Source organism: Semicossyphus pulcher, unplaced genomic scaffold, assembly GCF_022749685.1.
Source record: "Semicossyphus pulcher isolate SPU_LCO1_2020_fin unplaced genomic scaffold, fSemPul1.0.p SCAF_16, whole genome shotgun sequence".
Classification (NCBI taxonomy): domain Eukaryota; kingdom Metazoa; phylum Chordata; class Actinopteri; order Labriformes; family Labridae; genus Semicossyphus; species Semicossyphus pulcher.
The window spans coordinates 23,871,172-23,888,815 of NW_027211670.1; the positions used below are offsets into that span (position 1 = coordinate 23,871,172).

General features: G+C 40.2%; 4 protein-coding genes across 5 annotated transcripts; 2 read left to right on the forward strand and 2 right to left on the reverse strand.

The window, feature by feature from the left end:
- Positions 1–93: 93 nt before the first annotated feature.
- On the reverse strand, positions 94–3,189 carry snf8 (SNF8 subunit of ESCRT-II). The gene is made up of 8 exons (XM_069664209.1): positions 2,767–3,189; positions 2,622–2,672; positions 2,265–2,403; positions 2,028–2,132; positions 1,746–1,818; positions 1,427–1,568; positions 1,201–1,275; positions 94–682 (listed from the first exon to the last, which is right to left on the reverse strand). Exons 1-8 carry the CDS (start codon positions 2,815–2,817, stop codon positions 545–547), a joined length of 774 nt encoding a protein of 257 aa, XP_069520310.1. The 5' UTR covers positions 2,818–3,189; the 3' UTR covers positions 94–544.
- A 1,508-nt stretch (positions 3,190–4,697) lies between these two features.
- On the forward strand, positions 4,698–10,139 carry msl1b (MSL complex subunit 1b). 2 transcript variants are annotated; one of them, XM_069664410.1, is made up of 9 exons: positions 4,698–4,769; positions 5,319–6,019; positions 6,121–6,320; positions 6,520–6,881; positions 6,985–7,052; positions 7,171–7,238; positions 7,879–8,003; positions 8,098–8,170; positions 8,508–10,139. In XM_069664410.1, exons 2-9 carry the CDS (start codon positions 5,399–5,401, stop codon positions 8,596–8,598), a joined length of 1,608 nt encoding a protein of 535 aa, XP_069520511.1. In that variant the 5' UTR covers positions 4,698–4,769; positions 5,319–5,398; the 3' UTR covers positions 8,599–10,139. The 2 variants fall into 2 exon arrangements, with proteins under 2 accessions (XP_069520511.1, XP_069520513.1); XM_069664412.1 differs by having other exon boundaries at positions 6,520–6,839.
- A 1,500-nt stretch (positions 10,140–11,639) lies between these two features.
- chmp2a (charged multivesicular body protein 2A) lies at positions 11,640–14,904 on the reverse strand. The gene is made up of 6 exons (XM_069664418.1): positions 14,768–14,904; positions 13,554–13,721; positions 13,290–13,469; positions 13,066–13,196; positions 12,620–12,681; positions 11,640–12,523 (listed from the first exon to the last, which is right to left on the reverse strand). The coding sequence occupies exons 2-6, from the start codon at positions 13,719–13,721 to the stop codon at positions 12,402–12,404; spliced, it is 663 nt and encodes a 220-aa protein (XP_069520519.1). The 5' UTR covers positions 14,768–14,904; the 3' UTR covers positions 11,640–12,401.
- Positions 14,905–15,417: 513 nt separating this feature from the next.
- mrm1 (mitochondrial rRNA methyltransferase 1 homolog (S. cerevisiae)) lies at positions 15,418–17,392 on the forward strand. Its single transcript, XM_069664955.1, has one exon. It carries the CDS (start codon positions 15,625–15,627, stop codon positions 16,795–16,797), a length of 1,173 nt encoding a protein of 390 aa, XP_069521056.1. The 5' UTR covers positions 15,418–15,624; the 3' UTR covers positions 16,798–17,392.
- The last annotated feature ends 252 nt before the right edge of the window (positions 17,393–17,644 follow it).

Below are 17,644 nucleotides of genomic sequence, written 5' to 3' on the forward strand. Positions count from 1 at the left end.
TCTTAACAGTCTGGCTTTGCACTGAAACTCTGATTAACGGTAAGAAGATCATGCTGATTTAAGTGTTTATTACCTTTGGTTTCTTTTGATTTTACAATGTAGGACGACAGAACGAATTGTTGATTATGTAAAAAAGGAAATCGTCACTTAACAATTCAAATGAATAAATGTAAGTGCATTTATGACCCTGTCGAAATAATAAAAAGAAACTGGTTAAAAGCAGCAGATTGAGTCTTTTCTTTAAAATGATTTGTTTATACAAAAAAAATACACGTTCTGTACATTAAGGTTTTTCCATAAACACCCACAAACCGTGACACCAAGGGGAAGACACTGAATTTATCTGCAGTGTTTTGGAACTCAAGCAGCGCTCTGTGACTCGTTAATGTCACAGAGGAAAGTTTTCCCTCCTCACGTCCAGAAAATGACCTCAGAGGAGAGTTCGCCTGACCTGCCAGCTCCAGTGAACCAGCCAGCGCCATCACATGATGCCGTCACCAGGCACATGTGTTTACCACCAAGTCTCTAAATCTGTCAGTGTTTCTTAAGGTGTCATCTGATTGGCCTCCTCCGGTGTGACATCACGAGAGGTCAGCTCTGAGAAGAGAGCGGGCAGCCAGTACTGAGGCTCTCCAGCTGCCTGAGAGTCCAGCCAGGCCAGGCCTTCTTTCAGCAGGTGATCCTGGAGACATGAGAGTGGTGCGTTAGGGTAACTGCAGGTTCACTATCTACAACTTGAGATAAAATTACTCAGAATTATTTATTATCAAATGCCTTTTATTTGTCTTTTTCAGTAGTTCACAGTTCCATAATAAATAATTCCAATGTGTAGGATTAATCATTATTTAAATCAATCATTTTTTATTTATGTAGCGCTAAATCATAACAAAAGAGAAGGACTGGACCGTATAAAAAGAAACAAAAAAAACTCACAGCAAATTCAAATGATTGCCACTGTAAAGTAATTCAAGTTTCTAAAAGTGAAACTGTCCTTATTAAGAGGCGATGAACTTCCCTGCTACTTTAACTAGCAGTAGTATCAGTGCATAAAAGCCGCACAATCTCAGTTTAACTTTACAGGTGTGTCATATAGGTGTGACAGCCCACAACCAGATACAAAAACAAGACCTGAAAAACCCTGCAGATGTTTAAGAGTCAAACTCGCATAACGTGACCTGAAATGAGTTGATGTTTACTCACCAGGACATGACAGGCCCGTTCCTTCTCCCATTTGAGACTGTCCTTGATCTCACTCACCGTGACATAGCCTTTTTTCTAGAAGTGAACAAAGTAAATAACAAACAAACATGACCTTTCTTTTTGGAATAACAGACCCTTTGTTAGGCAGATAAGCTGTAGAATCTTTCTGCTGGCATTCAGACATACAGAGTGGGTTTAATTCACACATGGCAGGGCTGCGTTTTACCTCGGCCAGCTGTAGAACGACGGTGTGGTCCATGTTGAGCTCTGCTGGGACTGACTGGACCAAGTAAGAACCGCCAACAGGAATCATCCCAAAGCCGTTACCCATCACCTTCAGCTTCTTTATGGCTCTGACCAAATCATCTCTGGGAAGCACATATTCAACTATTTTAATAATCACACACATCAGGACTGACACATAGGCATTAAATGATTAAAATTACATTTAGATGAGTAAGGAAAGAATGAATAATAGATGTGTAAATAGTTATTTAATAAAAACAGAGCATTTAACCATGAAATATTTAAATAATGACACTTACTGGCTCACGTCCTGGGCGTATTTACCTCTTCCCTTTAGCACTCTCTGATGGAGTTCATCCAAAGTAATAAGCCCTGAAAGAAAATAAACATCAACATTTAAAAGCCAGCAACATTATTTGGTGTTTAAGACTGGATTATTATTGTCTTATAATATTGCCATGTTGACATTGAGTTGAGATCTAAACACAGCCACCTCTGATAACAAAGCCTTTTCGTCATCTCATTCTTTCTAGTCAAACAAAATCAACACTAAGTTTTGAGTTCTTAAATAAATTACAAACCTCCATTTCTGTGTTTCAGGGCCAGGCACACTTCAATAATCTGTACCCCGAGCTCATAATAGAAGTCACCGACACCAAGCATCTCAGACCAGAAACCTTTGCCAGCTGTGTGTGTGTGTGTGTGTGTGTGTGGTGGGGGGGATAAGACAGAGAGGTTAAAAAGTGAATTTGAAATTTAAAAAACAGTGACCTCTAAAACGATGGGCTTTAACAGATTATATTCCAAATGCTTCTCACAGGCCAGTGGGTCAACTCCTATGGTGGCACACATTTCCTGAAACTGAACCCTGAACTGTGAGCTCTTCCGGATTTCTTGTTTGTGTTTGCTGGCAAATTCCTCGAGGTTTGATTTGAAGGTGTCCAACTGCTTCGACATCTGGCAGTTAAGAGAAACGAAAAAATATATATATATATATATATATATTAGTTTTTAGTTGAGTAAAATATTCATCAACAGTAGGACAAAAGTGGAATAATGTATGTACACAAAAATACACATATGGCAGCTATAGACATACTGAATAACTGTCTTAATAAGTCATGTTTTTATTGTTGTCAACAACAAAAATTATATCTCTTGACACAAGAACTCACTTGGACAATTTGGTCCTCTGCAAGAACATTTCCTCTCTCCTTATATTTAGCCTAAACACAAAAACACACAGGTGAAAGAGCTTCTCCAACATTATGAGTCAATACAAAAACACAAATATTCAGTATCATCTGTACTCAGACTTACCTCTGCGAGCTTCTTTTTGGCAATTGCTCCCGCACCGACACCTCTCCGCATTTTGCCTCTTGTCAGTGCAAACTTTGAAAACGGAGACTTTAAACGACTAGTGCGTTAATCGTGGAGTAACGCCAGGTAAGAGTCTTTCACGGCAGGTAAGAGTCTTTCACGGCAGGAAAGAACTAAGATAACCAAACAAACGCAAAGTGCGAGGGTATCTCCTGCCTTTGTCACAATTCTCCGCTCAACACGCACTTTGCCCTTAACGTTAAGTTTCAGATTAGAAATTCACGGTTAAATTAAACTCCAAAAGTACAATTTTAGGAAACGTATGTTGATTAGGCGAAATATAATGCTACTTTAGCATAACTGTTCCTTTTTTAGTGCAAGGAAGTAGTGTACTTCCTGGTTAATGATGTCCCCGTTATATTTCATACCGCCCCCTGGTGTCTTGGCGAATATTGCAGGGCAGTTTTATTTTTAATTATTAAAGGCTTTATTCTTAAAGACCATGTAAAATTTGAACCATGCGACAGAATAAATCACCGAATTAAAGAAGACAAATAGGACAAAAAATGTAATAAAACTTTACACTATATAAGAGGATATATTTCATGACATAACCAGTTTCCAGTTCAAAAGAATCAGAATCAGAAATACTAACACTAAGTTATACATAAGTTTTTATCCAATGAAATCATGAAATGGGGCTAATTCTACACAGCTTAAGCTGCCTTTTCTTATTAACGATTAAAGATACATTTGCTTTTTGAAATTCAACCTTCAGCATATTAATGGAAGCGAGCAAATTAAGAGAGAAAAGGTGAAATAGAGATGACCAAGCTCAAACAACACTATATTCATGGTGAAAGAGAAAATTGTGAACTAAATCACAGCTGAACAAGAATAATATAATAAATTGCTGGACATAACACAGGACTCTAAATGGCCAAAAAGATAAGTCAAAATTGTAGCTTAAAACCAAATGTGTGAAGGAGAGTCAAACATGATTCAAAGCAACATATTATGTGTAAGAATTAAGTCTCTTGATGCAAAAAAAATTACTACTTTCAGTCTGTTTGAAACAAAACAGTGATGGTGGCAATGGATCATTAAGTCCCTGGTAAGTTAAAACGTTTTATAAGCATGAAAATTACTCAATAGTGGATCATTTTTGTATTTACATGAGAGCAAAATAAAAGAGATTACTCAGCTATAAGAAATTAGTAAATAAGGTCACCATTCCTCTTGATTCACATCAGTAAATGCATCCATAATGTTGGAACTGTAGTACAAAACAAGATGTTACACAGTCAAATTTATGAATCAAAGTAAACCACATAAAAAAACATTTTTCTACTTACATATGTTGTTTGTTTGCTCACCAGTCAATCATTTTTGGAGGGAAAAAGCTGTCATGCCTACAGGAAGGGTTCATGTAACTTCCTGGGTGTGTCTCTTTTTTTTCCCCTTCTTCTTCTTTTGTGGGGCTAAAAAGACTTAATAATACAGCAGCATAAATTTAGATGGCCAAGAGGAAGGGTAAACATATAAAGTAGCTATAATCAAGTGTATGAACTGATACATGAATTTAGATTTTAAGTATATATATATTTTTTTTACTTTAAATAGAGAAATCTTTGAAAAAGGTGGTGTTTACCCTGCTGGAATCCATTCAAAAAATCAGTTTATATTTAGTTTCCTCAGAAATGTGAATGGGAAGGAACAGGAAAACTTTGGGAAGAGTACTTAATTTTAAATAGCATAATGTTAGTGTTGTATGACTAGTTGCCTTGCATAAGTAGTTTTAGTGTTATGTCAGTAAAATGGCTATATGTTAAGATTTACTGCAGCTCTCTGTCTCCCCCCGCTGGCGCCCTTCTGATCAAAACCTTCAAAACACAAGAAATGGCCATCTAACAAATTACGCATGCGCAGTAGTCGGCGCTTTAAAACAAGTCTTGAGGAGGGAACATGAAGGCACTTGCAGGTGGACTTACATTATAGTCGAGGTAAGCTTTAAATACACAAATATTTGCTTTTTTGAACTTGAATCTCCGAAAAATGATTATTTTGACTCGGCCGTTGTAACCACTTCTCTCCGGACCCGCATTTTGTTGGTTAAACCAGCCGGCTAACGTTAGCTAGCTAGCTAGCTGTTATTGTTTTTCATGATTTCGCGAGAACCAAAATGGAGGAGATGGCTGCTGCCAGTGTCCTGCACAGCCACTCCCGAGTCCTTTTTTCAAGCCCTCGCTGTAAAATGTCTTCCATGACGCACTACTGGGTTTAAATTTTCCCAGCATGTCTATTTCGTCTCAGAATTAGCGCCTGTGTATTTTTACTGCAGTGCTAATGTAGCTTAGCTTGAATTTCAAACCGAACGATTTTAGGAAAATGATTCCCGGGATCAGGCACACGATGTGTGTTATACTTTATTCGGTTTGTCCAAGTATTAGTTGCTGATGCATATGTAGTATTTTTTACCTCAGAGACAATATACCTCCAGTTATACATACAACACTAACAGTACAAATGTCTGTATTGTCTTTGTGTTGTAGGACAGAACTCCTCATGGGAGGCAGCAGTGGTTGAAATGCATCGCCGAGGCGTTGCAGGATGAGAAGTCGTCGTGTTCGCCATGACGCTGAGAGCCACACTGTTTCCAAATACAGGGTTCAAGCAGGACACTGACTCCATCGACTTCGACAAAAAGTATTTCGGGCCCGCCACTCTGAGTCCTGTGAGCCTCAAGAGGGAGTCCCGCGACTTTATTTTAAATGTTCAAAACGTACAGGGGGGCGAGATCCCGAGCAAATCAAAGGACTTAGACCAGAATTACATGACAAGCAAAGTTTCCCTCGCTGCCACAGTTTCTGAACGAGTTCAAGGAGACAATAAAACTGTGGGGATTTTGTCCCCTGTCAGACAAATGGGGGGTGAGGGAACCCCAGTGAAAGGTAAACCCCTCTCTGCTGACACTATGGATAACCCTCAGATGGCTGTGAACAATAACCCCAAGGATGGTGGTGCTGATGACAGTGTGAAGGGGGTCGTCCCTGGAGTCCTTGGCACTGCATCCATTGAACTCTCCTCTGAGGGCAAGTGGAGGAACATCAGGAAGACCCCTGCTAATCCCCACACACAGGCCAACTGCCTCCGGCAGATCCTCCTCCTCCAACTGGACCTCATCGAACAACAGCAACAACAGCTGCAGTCAAAGGACAAGGAGATAGATGAGCTCAAAGCAGACAAGGAGACAGTATGTAAAAGCACTTTTAAGCAAATATTATAACCTCCATTTCTGTGTTATAATGTGTTGATTTTGTAAGCATATAGGTTTCATCTCCTCTTCTTTTGCAGCTGCATGCACGCATTGAGCGCATGGAGCGTCGCCTGCAGCTCACAAGGAAGGACCCGCCGCGTGACAAGCGCCTCTTTCAGCCTCTGGAGCCATGGACCCCTGACAAAGAGGACATGTGGGATCTGGATATGGAGGAAAGTCCACAGGCCAACCCAGCCACTCAGCTCCCCTTTAGTCGAGGTGGCAAGGGTCAAAAGAGGTAAAACTACAATAACCAATGTTGGACATGTGATATTAAATCAAGTCACGGTAACAAAGCTGATTTTAGAGAGGCGAAACAACAGTCCATTAAATGTATTGCTTCAGATTTTGTCTAAAAGAAGTCGTTTTCATCACTTAATTTCGTTGTAACATTGTCGTAGCTTTTAATTCTTTATTATTATTCTTTGCACATGCAGGAAATCTTGCTTTGGAGATCCAAAAGGTCAGAGATCACGTGGTAAAAGTGCCAAACTTAGCCCCCAGAAGCCTGAGCTTCAGCCCGGCTCTCCTAATCAAAGAGAGCTGCGCAGTAAGGAAACCCCAGAGAGTACAGTCCCTATGAGATCAGGGGCAGAAAGGGACATTATGCTCCCATGCAAAGAGGAGCCTGAGCTGAGCTGTCAGATGGAAGATCTGCCCTTCATGTCTACTACAGAGATGTACCTCTGTTGCTGGAACCAACCTCCTCTGTCCCCTCTGCGTGAGACTTCCCCTAAAAAGGAGGAAGAGGTGGCCAGTGAGTGGACTCCTCATGTAGTACATGATATGCTGATTGTTTGTAAGCCTAACCTATATCCCATCTTTAATCACTATATCCATCAAATGTCCTGCACACACTATCAGTGAGTAACTTCCTCTGCCTCATTCTTCCCACACGTCAGTTCCATCTTGGAGAGAAAATCACATAGAGCCCTTGGAGGAGGAGGACTCCTCTTGTAACCCTGCAGAGGTGAGACAGTTAATGAATATTTAATGTTAATTTTACCTCTAGTTTGAAATGTTCTCTCACATCACATCCTAGGGTATTAAACGCATGATTTTCAAGTGTGAATTTGTGTTCCCTAAAGCCGCTGGACGACAGTGTGTTTTTGAAACGCCACATGAAGCTGGAGTTGGATGAGAAGAGGAGAAAAAGGTATAAATCACTCACTTACATAAATAGATCTGAGATGTTATTTAACATGTTCTTGTAATTGATAAAAGTATCCTAAACTGTCAGTCCAAGCCTGTAGTTTTAACATTAAATATCTTATTTATAGTCAGTAGGCTTAAACTGTCACTGTCGATCAATCTGCTGGTACTATTTATTCACTCCATGTAATGCGAATTACAGGAAGGTCTTGTCAACCCATTATAGTGCTGTTGTTACTCAAAGATTACTTTTGAAACTGTATTTTTATATTTGACCTTGAAAAAGAAAACTTAGCACAACTGAAGCTACTATTTGTTTTGTTTTTGCCAACTTAAACGCTCACAACGTGCAAACAAGCCATGCAAAGGATAAATAATGTGATTATTTGCATCACAAACATGTAATAAATACAGGAGATTTGATATTTTTATTGCTTTGCTACGGATGGAATTTGTGGAACAGGTAAAGTTCCCGGCCTTTTGTGAAATCTGCAGGATACAAATAATCAGTCATTTCTTGCCGCTGTGAAGCAAACGCATGACTCAGCAGCTCTGTTGTCCTGTGTGGGATGGTGCGAAGATTGGTCACTTGTACTGTCTTATTTTCTCCTCCTTACATTTTTATGAATCTGTGTGTGTTTCAGATGGGACATCCAGCGAATCAGAGAGCAGCGCATGTTTCAGCGTCTGCAGCAGCGCATGAACAGGAAGAAAGTCGTCACGGAGACCGAGCCTGAGCTTTCATCCTTCTACCCCGACACTGAAGATGGTGCGTATACATAACTTCATATCCAACAGCAGCATTGATTTTTAAACAGATTCAAGACAGTTTAACGTATTTCTTTTTACTCTGTGTCTTCCAGTTGAAACCATAGTGATCACTCCCTTCTTGCCTGTGGTTGCGTTTGGCCGACCGTTGCCCAAAATGTTACAACAGTAAGTTGGAGCTTTTCATGATTTTCTGTTTCTGTGCGATGAGCTCAGGCTGGCTGGATTCATACAATAATGGATTCAGCCTCTGAATTTCTCTGGCTATTGTAAAATGCAGGAAATGGAGCCAAATAAGGAGCAAGCTGATCCCACAAACTACAACATTTACAGCCTAAACTATCTGAATGAACATTCTTAGATTAACAATATTTTATCTACCCTTTAAACTGGATGGAGATCTGGTCATTTTGAAGGCTACAGCATATGATTTAAATTCATCAACCATTTGCAGTAAAATTAAGTCTATAAACTAACAAAAGTAAAATATTTATCCTTCCTCCAGGAACTTCGAGCTGCCTTGGCTGGATGACCGAAGCCGATGTCGCATCGAGGTGCCCAAAAAACACACGCCTCACCGGACCTGTCGGAAGTGAAATCCACTTGGCGCTATCAGTGCAGAGATGCCGCTCCATGCCCCGATTACAAAACATCCCATTTGTCTCGGGAAGACAAGTCACCAGTTGCTATACATATATACATATATATATATCTGCTGTTGCTTTCAGAGAGTTCATGACTCTCCAGTGTCAACGTGTTGCCGCAGACCAGCTGATCTTCTGCTCAATATTATAACAAGGATGGGAGAAAGCTGCGCCATTGTGCGCCCTTGATATTTTTGGTCTCATTTACACTTCGAAAAGGGAGATTAAATGCTTGATGCAACCAGATTACAGTCCACGTGTTTGCAGCTTAACGGTTATGTGCATGTTCTGTAACATGTTGTAGCAGCTGTGCCATCCGAGAAGGATTTCATCACCAAAAAGTGGAGTTTCAGTCACTTTGAATGCATCATCAGCAGGATGAAAAGATCTGATGCCATTCTGAAGAGCTTGAACGTGTAAGACATGAGCGATACAGCTTCAACTTTATGTTCTGGGTTGTGCAACCACTCATTCTGCCTAAGTGGAAAAACATGTCAATCTGACTGTATCGTGCTGTGTATTGCCTATACTTCAAATACGATTTTATCAATGTTTGATGTGATATCAGGAGTTTTGAGCCACACGCAGCATGAGTTCATCTGGAAAAAAAAGCATTCTAGTCAATCTAATGTAAGAAAAAATGAAAAGCCAACAAATGATTGTTCTGTGTTCCTGGTTATAAAAAAACAACCGCACGAACAATTCGACGGGTGGTAAACTTGGCGTGATAGCCAACGTTCTGTTCCCTGTTTGTTTCTGTTAGTTTATTTTCTATGTGAGTTGCATGGACTCTAGCTGTTTTAAAATGGTAGCATGGCTTCACCCCAGAATGGAGAATACTCTCCGCTCATCGGGCTACAAAACTACAAAGTATTGTTCTTGAAAGCATGACTTCTGGCTGCTCTGTTCAGTGAGCACTGCTGCCTCTTCGTAAGGCGATCTGATAATAACAAAGTCTTGATCTTAATTTCCGTGTTTCCAATCTTAACGCTTACATCAGTAAATATTAGGCAAGTTATGTGTATGCATTGGTTCCTTGAGGATGCCGATATTCAAGGGAACCAATTTAGACGATAAATAAGCTTTCTAGCTGTAGATCTAGCGATGTTCACCAGTTTGCTCTCTAACATGCTGCCAGTTAATCTCTCCGTCTCCGAGTTAATCTCAGTTCACAATGGCTGCGTTTGATTTCTTCTCTTCCCCGCTGCGTTTGCTGAAACCTGTTTTACACGATGATGCAATGGCTTTCTGCAGCTCCAATACTTCAAACTGCCGGCCGCATGTGTCGGCAGATTTTGGAAATACAAAAGTTGATTTTGTTTTTGTGTACATAGCTTTCCGAAACAAATGTACATAAAACATGGCTGTTATTTTTTTATTATTTAATGTTGAAAGTGTTCAGTACATTCAATATTGTTCTATGATTGTATGTTGACAAATTGACAGTTTTGAAAGTTAAATTTTTTTGGAATAAAATTAACATGTCTACGATACGTTGAATTTGTTGAGTTTTTGGTTTGACTTTTAGTCTCGAATGTGGGTTGAATACTACACTTCCCATAATGCACCTGGAAAGTACTTTAATCAAACACTCCCTGTCCATATCTGCAGTTTGGAATGCATGGCTTCCTTTAAAGATTTGTAGTCTCCAATTCTAGATAACCTTGGTGACATCACAATGACATCATCAGAGTCTCATGCTTCATCAATCCATTATCTATACGGCTTATCCTGTTCAGAGCCAATCCCAGCTGTCATTGGACGAGAGGCAGGGTACACCTTGGACTGATCACCAGTCAATCACAGGGCTGACACATAGAGACAGACAACCTTTCACACTCTCATTCACACCTACGGGTCAATTTTAGAGTCACCAGTCAACGAGCATGTCTTTGGACTGCGGGAGGAAGTCGCAAACTCCATGAAGAAAGGCCCCCTACATCCGAACCAGGATTCAAACCATGAACCTTGTAGCTGTGAGGCGACAGTGCTTACCACTGCACCACTGAGCTCAACAACAGAGTTCAGAAGTCTTTCTTTAGACTTTGTTTGTTCATGAGCTCTAAGTCTTACTTTGGAAACAACATGGAGGCTACAGAGATGTGCTCTTTTGTCCCAGACTGGTTGGTCTTTTTTTTTAAGGTTAATAATAATCAATACATTTTCTAACTAATCTAGGTCACTGTATGTAGACAACAACTAAAGGAAACAGCCACATGAGCCTTATAAAGTCAGCATAAAAATGATATGCAAGAAGGGAATTCATTAAAAGTTTCTTAACTTGGTGCTGATTCGGCTAAGTTGCTAGAGCAGATGATCCATGTAAGTCCATGATGTATCTACCGTGGGTTCGACTGTAGTTTTGTGTTGTGTTTTCTGTGTGTGTCTCTCTCCTGTGTTCTCGGGTGCTGCTCTCCCTTCACTGCAGGTGATTAACCTCACCTGCGGGATGAGTGTGTGTTGGACGTCAACTTGCTTGTGTTCTGTCTTCGAGGCCTTCGTGTTTGTTGTTAGTTGTAATTTTAGGTTTAATAGTCTTTTGACTTATAGAACAGCTTCCCTTTTGTTTTTGTCAGCTCGCTTTGTGTTCCTATTTTGCTTTAATTTGTAAATAAATTCCTTTAAATTTGCTTATACTTTGTTCCTCCCTTCTTCTTCCTGGGTTTTAATTTGTTACTCCCCACATCCCCTCTCCATCTTCGGGGAACGAAACATCCCCATATTTCCTGTTACCCTTCACTGTCCGATCTAATAAAGGCAAAAGGCCAACAAAATAATCTTTAAAAAGGTTTCTTAGCATTAACTTACTTTCTTCTTAAGCTGGTAAATCATGTACCAACATTTTTGTTTTGACTTTGAGGATGTTCAGATAAATTCTCCAGTCTGGGACTAATTTTAACTTTTACTCAGACACCACAGGAATGCAGCTCTTCCACATGCACAGAAGTCATTGTACACCCTTTATTGTATTTTAAAATGAGACAACCAGTGAGTTAAATCTGGAAAAAATGTTTATTGAATAAAGAAAATCAAACCAAGACAGTTTATCAAGAAAACAACACCTCCGACTCCTTATTAACATCGTGATGACAATGCTTCTGATCTAAGAAACATCACCGACAGAACTGTTACCGGGCAGAAAAACAGGAGTGCTTTCAGGCTGGTGAAGAGTCAGTTCAACACACCTTTCTTTACATTCCAAACCATTCTGTGAGTGACTTTAGAGCCTGACTGCTCTCAACTCCCACAAATAACGAGAACCAAAAGTCATCAAAGGCAAACATCTGGGCTGAAAGCGTTTTTATATGATCATGAAGAAAACCAGCCTGATGTACAAAATGTGTCCCCCATACAAAATATCCACCTCCTCACTCATGTCACTAACTTTTATTTGGGTTCATCTTAATATTAAGTTTTAGTGTTAATTTAAAATGTGAAAACATCATGCCTTGAGGAGTTAGTATTTATACAAACTGTGAAATAAATCCTCACTTTTTCTTTTTTTGTATCTTTTGGCAATGTCTTAAATGAGACAAGAAGACCCATGAAGGATAATGACCCTTGTAGGTGTTTGTTTGATAAAATAGATAATACACAAATAAAAAAGAAAACACCTCAAACAGAAAGCCATATAACCCACACTGTTTGCTGAAGCCGCCCCTGCTCAGCCAGTTATACCTTCAAAAGAATCTGAACACAGAGATTCGAGTATGCTTGTTTCTGTATTAACAATCCCTCCACAGTGTCTGACGGTTTTAATCTCTCCGCAGGTTATTCAGCCGCTCCTCCAGATCTGCGTCTGCGTCAGCCAGGGCGGCCTGGGGCTCCGCCTTCTTTCCTCCAGCCACCGACAAACTTCCTCCGGTGGTCGGGAGATCTGAAATGATACAACAGATCATAAATAACAGGGAAAAAAGTGAGAAGAAACACTGAGAATTTATTTTTATTGTGCTTGAAGTCTTGAATTTCTTACTTGACAGTTCATCGGACAGATTAAGACCCAGCTCGTCCAGCACTTGGGACACGATGGCGTCACTGAGCATGAGACACATCATAAAAGTCAATACATAAAATGTAGTGGGTAAATTACAATATATCAGATTAAGCAGGTATGTCTGGATGTATAAGTTAAAGTAGCATTCCATTGACTCAGTTTTGCTGTTCTTTTATTGAGGGACTTGCTGGAGATGTCAACATTGATGAAGTACAGGCCGTGGTATCCTGACTTTATGGGTCTTGAAACTCTGGAAACTGGTGCATCTAAGTCCTACCTTATACTAACTTTGGTTTTTCGTAAGATTGGCAGCCTTCAAGAAGACAAAGGCTAAAAGCAACTGACAATTTAGATCTTGGAATTGCGATTCCACAGTTATATAAATGTCGATGAAAGGAAGAAGTTAAAGATGTCTGATCTCTCACCTCTCCTCCTCGTCATCCTCATCACCCATGGCATCGTCGATGGCGTCGTTCATCATCTCCTCTTTCATGTCCATGATTTCACTCTGTCTTTCAAAGTCCATCATGATTTTCTGAATCTGAGGCAGTTTCAGCTGTGGAAATGAAACAAACATAAGACTGTCAACCCGGGAGGCTTAGTGTTTATTTCCTCTGTGTAGTGCAAGTCACTAATCGTTTTAACAAACCTGTCTGTTCATGGTTGCCATGGCTTTTGTGACGCCTTTCATAGCCTGTGCCATGCTGTTGTTGGACTTGAGCGTCTGTATCTTCAGACTGACAGCCTGAATGTTGGCTCTCATCATGATGAACTTCTTGACGTAGCGCCGTGTGCGGACCAAATCCTTAGCCATGATCTTAACTGCGTCCTGTTAAAAAACACAACTTGTTGGATTTCTGTAATACAACTCATGCTATCGCCATGAATCAAAAATTATCTCCCTCAGCCTCACCATTTGTCCCTGTTTGGCCATTTTCTTGATGTCAGCGATGATCTTCTTCTCCTGTTGCTCCAGTTTCATTCGCTCTCTGTCCAAATCTCTCATGGCTCGGTTGAGAGCCCGCTGATTCTGCCTCAGCATCTCCTCCGGAGTCTTCCTCGACCCAAACAGGAAATTCATCTGTTTGGAAACACGAAAAGGAAAACATCAGTACAGTCTAATCAAATAGGAAGACAATGATGAGTTCTCAGTTTTATATCATTTTAAAGTTAATGTCTTTGGGCTTTAGCCGTTTGGTTCGTCAGGGCATGACAAGTGAAGTTGTCACATTGGGTTTTGGGAGTGATGATTCCATTGTTTTCTGAAATTTTAAAGACTGCATAATAAATCGAGAAAATAAATAAAGGGTGAAAACGCAGCGTTAATGCTGAGATGAAGAGTCAAGAGGGTTTTGTTTATTTAAAATATTTTTCCTGTGCTTTTTCCTCCCTTTTGGAAAAAGATTGAAAAAAAAAATACACTCCTGCTCTCATGAGTAGTCAGTTAATCAGTGAGTGCACTTAATCCAGAATGTCGCTTTCCACACGAAACGTTAAATGAGAAATTTAAACTTGAAAAACCTGAAGAATACTAAGAACAATAAGTTGCATAACTAATAAGTTTTTGACAAAACATGTTTGACAGTCAATCAATTTGCCAAATAAAAAAGTTGACCCTTTCCAGCTTCTCAAATGAGGAAACTATTCACAGTTTTTTTCTGATCTTTACCATGAGAAATGCTGTGTTATTGTTAATGCGTTTGTCGGGCAAAGCGAACAATCAAGCCCTCGTCACTTGACACACCAGAAACAGTGATGTCATGTAATATAACGTATGACGTAACGTTGTGATGGAAAAGTTGAGGCATCTGAACTTTTCTTCCCATTTGGAACCAACACTGGAAAATAAATAACACGGACTTTCTTTTACACAGAACAGTAAACTTCTAACGCCTTTTCAGCCATGTTACTGCCAATGACCTCCTATTTTACTGGAAAATACTACTCAGCAGTTAGTTATGTGAACAGAGGCCTATTAGGAAAGCTTAAGTCTCCTCTCAGCCGTGTTTTATTTCGGCTGTCCTGTCAAATCTGTCTCAATATCTTCCATGATGACTAGTTAGATGTTAGCCCGAACACCACGACAGTCAAAACCCGCTGTCCGAAAGCCAACCCGCGGTGTGTTACCTTCACTGTGTCTGGAGCTCGACGTAAGAAAACGATAATCCTCAAACTAAAAGCTGTTTAGGGCGTCTTCCGACTTCAACTGAACACAATTTCGAACGATTATTTGTTTTCTTTCCGACACTTCCGTGTTGCGATAGTTTCACTTCCGGGAAATGACGTATATACGTAGACAAAAAGAGACGTAATTTCTTTTTACCGGCGTTACATACGTGAAGTTCACGAATCAAAGAAAGAAACTTGCTTTCAAAATAAAACCGTAATTTATAAATCATTGACATTTTTTCAGACATTTTAAACAGTTAATAGATACAGGAAAACTGGACAAATAATACTTATTAATATGCAATGGACAAACAGGATTTTGACTTAGACTAAGTTTAGGATCAAAAATGCACATCTATCTATGTGCTTTAACCATTCCAATGTTGTTGAAATTGTCTTTTTATGTATTTACTTAATTTCTTTTTTGCTTTATTTATTAAATATATTTTAAAGCCATTCTTTTTTTTTATTCATTTTGCATTCTTTGTTTCCCGAGTTAAGATAAAAATAAAAAAACATTCATGCCAACGGTTAGACTTTTATTTTATAGGTACACTCAGTCGACATCCGTTCGTAAACCAGCGAACTTTACGCTGCCGGATGGCACGTGCGGAATTCAATTTAAGGCTAGAAATACAAGTTCAGGAGAGAGACAGCTCGTGTTGGAGGTTGAACAAAGGATATACTGTAAATGTCAGTCAAAGCGGACTCAATATGTATGGATTATTGGACTTCTCCGGCGGTTTAAGCAGGCTTTTCTTGGGCAGCTTCCTGTCTTAGAGCCACTGATATATTCACAACTAGCCTACTTCAAAATGTGGGTATTGAGTTTTGCACATCAGCAAAACTTGCTACTTTTTTGCACTAGAAATTTGCACAAGAGTGTATCAGTCACCAGGGTGGGCTCTCAGTTTGCCTACTACCATGTGACCGCCTTTCTTGAGAGCAGCAGCAGCAGCATCAAACCTTTGGTGAAGAGACGACGCAGACTAACTGATGAACTGCAGGACCGTGAGGGGTCTTTTCGGAGTAAAACATGGAAAAATGAGACCCCAGTGTTGCAGAAGCCAAATCAGAGGAGGGGAGACGACTCCAGAATGTCATCTGAACTCAGGAAGTTGTGTCTGGAGGATTTCCCCTCAGACAGGGAGAGGCCAGTGAGACAGAGTCCAACACAGGACTCCAAATCAGAGGAGTGGGAGATTGTTTTTGGCATCTCCCCCTGCCTCTTGGCTCTCACTCAGGGTAGAAGAAAGGCTCGTAAACTGTTTGTTAAAGATGGAGAGGCCTCTCATAGGGCTTCTGTGTTAAAGGTGTGTGAGGAAGCTAATGGGCGAGGAATCCAAGTCCACAGGGTCAGCAAAAAAGATCTGGATAAGATGTCTTCAGGGGGAGTGCATCAAGGAGTTTGTCTGCAAGCGAGTCCTCTGAGCTATCTCACTGAAAACAAAGACTCTGCAAACAAAAGAAAACACAACACCGTTCCTCTCTGGCTCGTCCTGGAGGGGATTCAGGATCCGATGAACCTGGGCGCCATCCTTCGCTCTGCTTACTTCCTCGGTGTGGACAGGGTGGCCAGCAGTCTTCACCACAGCTGTCCGTTGTCTCCGGTGGTCAGCAAGGCCAGCTCAGGCGTCATGGAGGTGATGGGCGTGTATGGGTATGAAAACCTTGAAGAGATGCTGAGGTCAAAGGTGGAGCAGGGCTGGCAGGTGGTTGGCACAGTTGGAGCAGAAGCAGAGGAGTCTCAGATTCCTGTCACTAAGTGTTCGGACTTTCAGATGACCAAACCTACGCTGTTGTTGATGGGGGGCGAGGGTGAAGGATTGTCTCGGGAGCTTCTCCCTTTATGCCAAACCCTTCTTACCATCCCGGCTGGCAGAGAGCTGTTCCCTGGTGTAGAGTCCCTTAATGTCTCCGTAGCTACAGGAATCCTGCTGCACTCCCTGCTGTTCTCCAGGAAGTCGACCAGAAGATCACGTCCATAAATATCTGCCTGGACTTAAACTGAACATGCAAAGGAGCAAATAATATTCAGATGTTTCTTTTAAGGATAAGGCTGGTGATATTCTACATTTTGGTCATTGTCAGAAAAAAATCTATTTAAAGACTTTATTGTAAATTGTAAAGCCTGATATATCTTATTTCTTACCTCTTCTGTGACACTCTAGGCAGGGTTACAAGTTCTTTCTAACATACATGGTCCTGCTGCCAAAAATACCCACTTGAGCATCAAATGTGTATTAATCCGCTGCTGAAAATAGTCCCCAACAATTGCACCATTTACTCCAGATTGAGTACCTTCAGTTTAAAATTAAAGTGCCCACTCATTTAAGATAATTGCTGAGCCCTTTTACGAATAAAACCATATATTTGTGACAATTTGTTCCATGTTTTGACGGTAAAATAATGTTCCAGACTTTAGACTTTTAAAATGCGTCTCTGAAAATAGATCATATTAATCGGCAGTGTTTTTTCCATATGGTATGAAAAACATATTCTGCTTGCTGGGGTTTCGTGGCCATTATAGTGAAGTAAAACATTTGATTTTATTTAGTTTGAATAAAATTATATTTTATCATATTGACTCTTGTACATAGTTCTCTTGTTTTCTGTTTCTTTTTCTGTCTTATAATTTATTGTTTTGTCTCCACATGCACACACACTGTGGATAGTAACTCCCATGGTTAGCTAGTACTAAGCACACTGAGGTCATGTTCTCATTGCATTTGAATTACACATGGTGTTATTTTTAAGGCTAATATTAACATGTTTGGAGTCTACATTGTAAGATTTCAGGATTCAGGGATTTTCCATTTGAATTGAACTGATAAT

Bases quoted from the DNA above. Each gene is read 5' to 3' on its own strand.
- chmp2a (XM_069664418.1), bottom strand. From the start codon at position 13,721: ATGAATTTCCTGTTTGGGTCGAGGAAGACTCCGGAGGAGATGCTGAGG. The intron at 13,470-13,553 runs GTGAGGCTGAGG...GTTTTTTAACAG, and splicing joins TGGCCAAACAGGGACAAATG to GACGCAGTTAAGATCATGGC. The intron at 13,197-13,289 runs GTTTGTTAAAAC...TCATTTCCACAG, and splicing joins TGGCAACCATGAACAGACAG to CTGAAACTGCCTCAGATTCA.
- msl1b (XM_069664410.1), top strand. From the start codon at position 5,399: ATGACGCTGAGAGCCACACTGTTTCCAAATACAGGGTTCAAGCAGGAC. The intron at 8,004-8,097 runs GTGCGTATACAT...TGTGTCTTCCAG, and splicing joins CTACCCCGACACTGAAGATG to TTGAAACCATAGTGATCACT. The intron at 8,171-8,507 runs GTAAGTTGGAGC...TCCTTCCTCCAG, and splicing joins TTGCCCAAAATGTTACAACA to GAACTTCGAGCTGCCTTGGC.
- mrm1 (XM_069664955.1), top strand. From the start codon at position 15,625: ATGTGGGTATTGAGTTTTGCACATCAGCAAAACTTGCTACTTTTTTGC.
- snf8 (XM_069664209.1), bottom strand. From the start codon at position 2,817: ATGCGGAGAGGTGTCGGTGCGGGAGCAATTGCCAAAAAGAAGCTCGCA. The intron at 2,404-2,621 runs GTGAGTTCTTGT...CTTAACTGCCAG, and splicing joins CAGAGGACCAAATTGTCCAA to ATGTCGAAGCAGTTGGACAC. The intron at 683-1,200 runs GTGAGTAAACAT...TCATGTCTCCAG, and splicing joins AACGGGCCTGTCATGTCCTG to GATCACCTGCTGAAAGAAGG.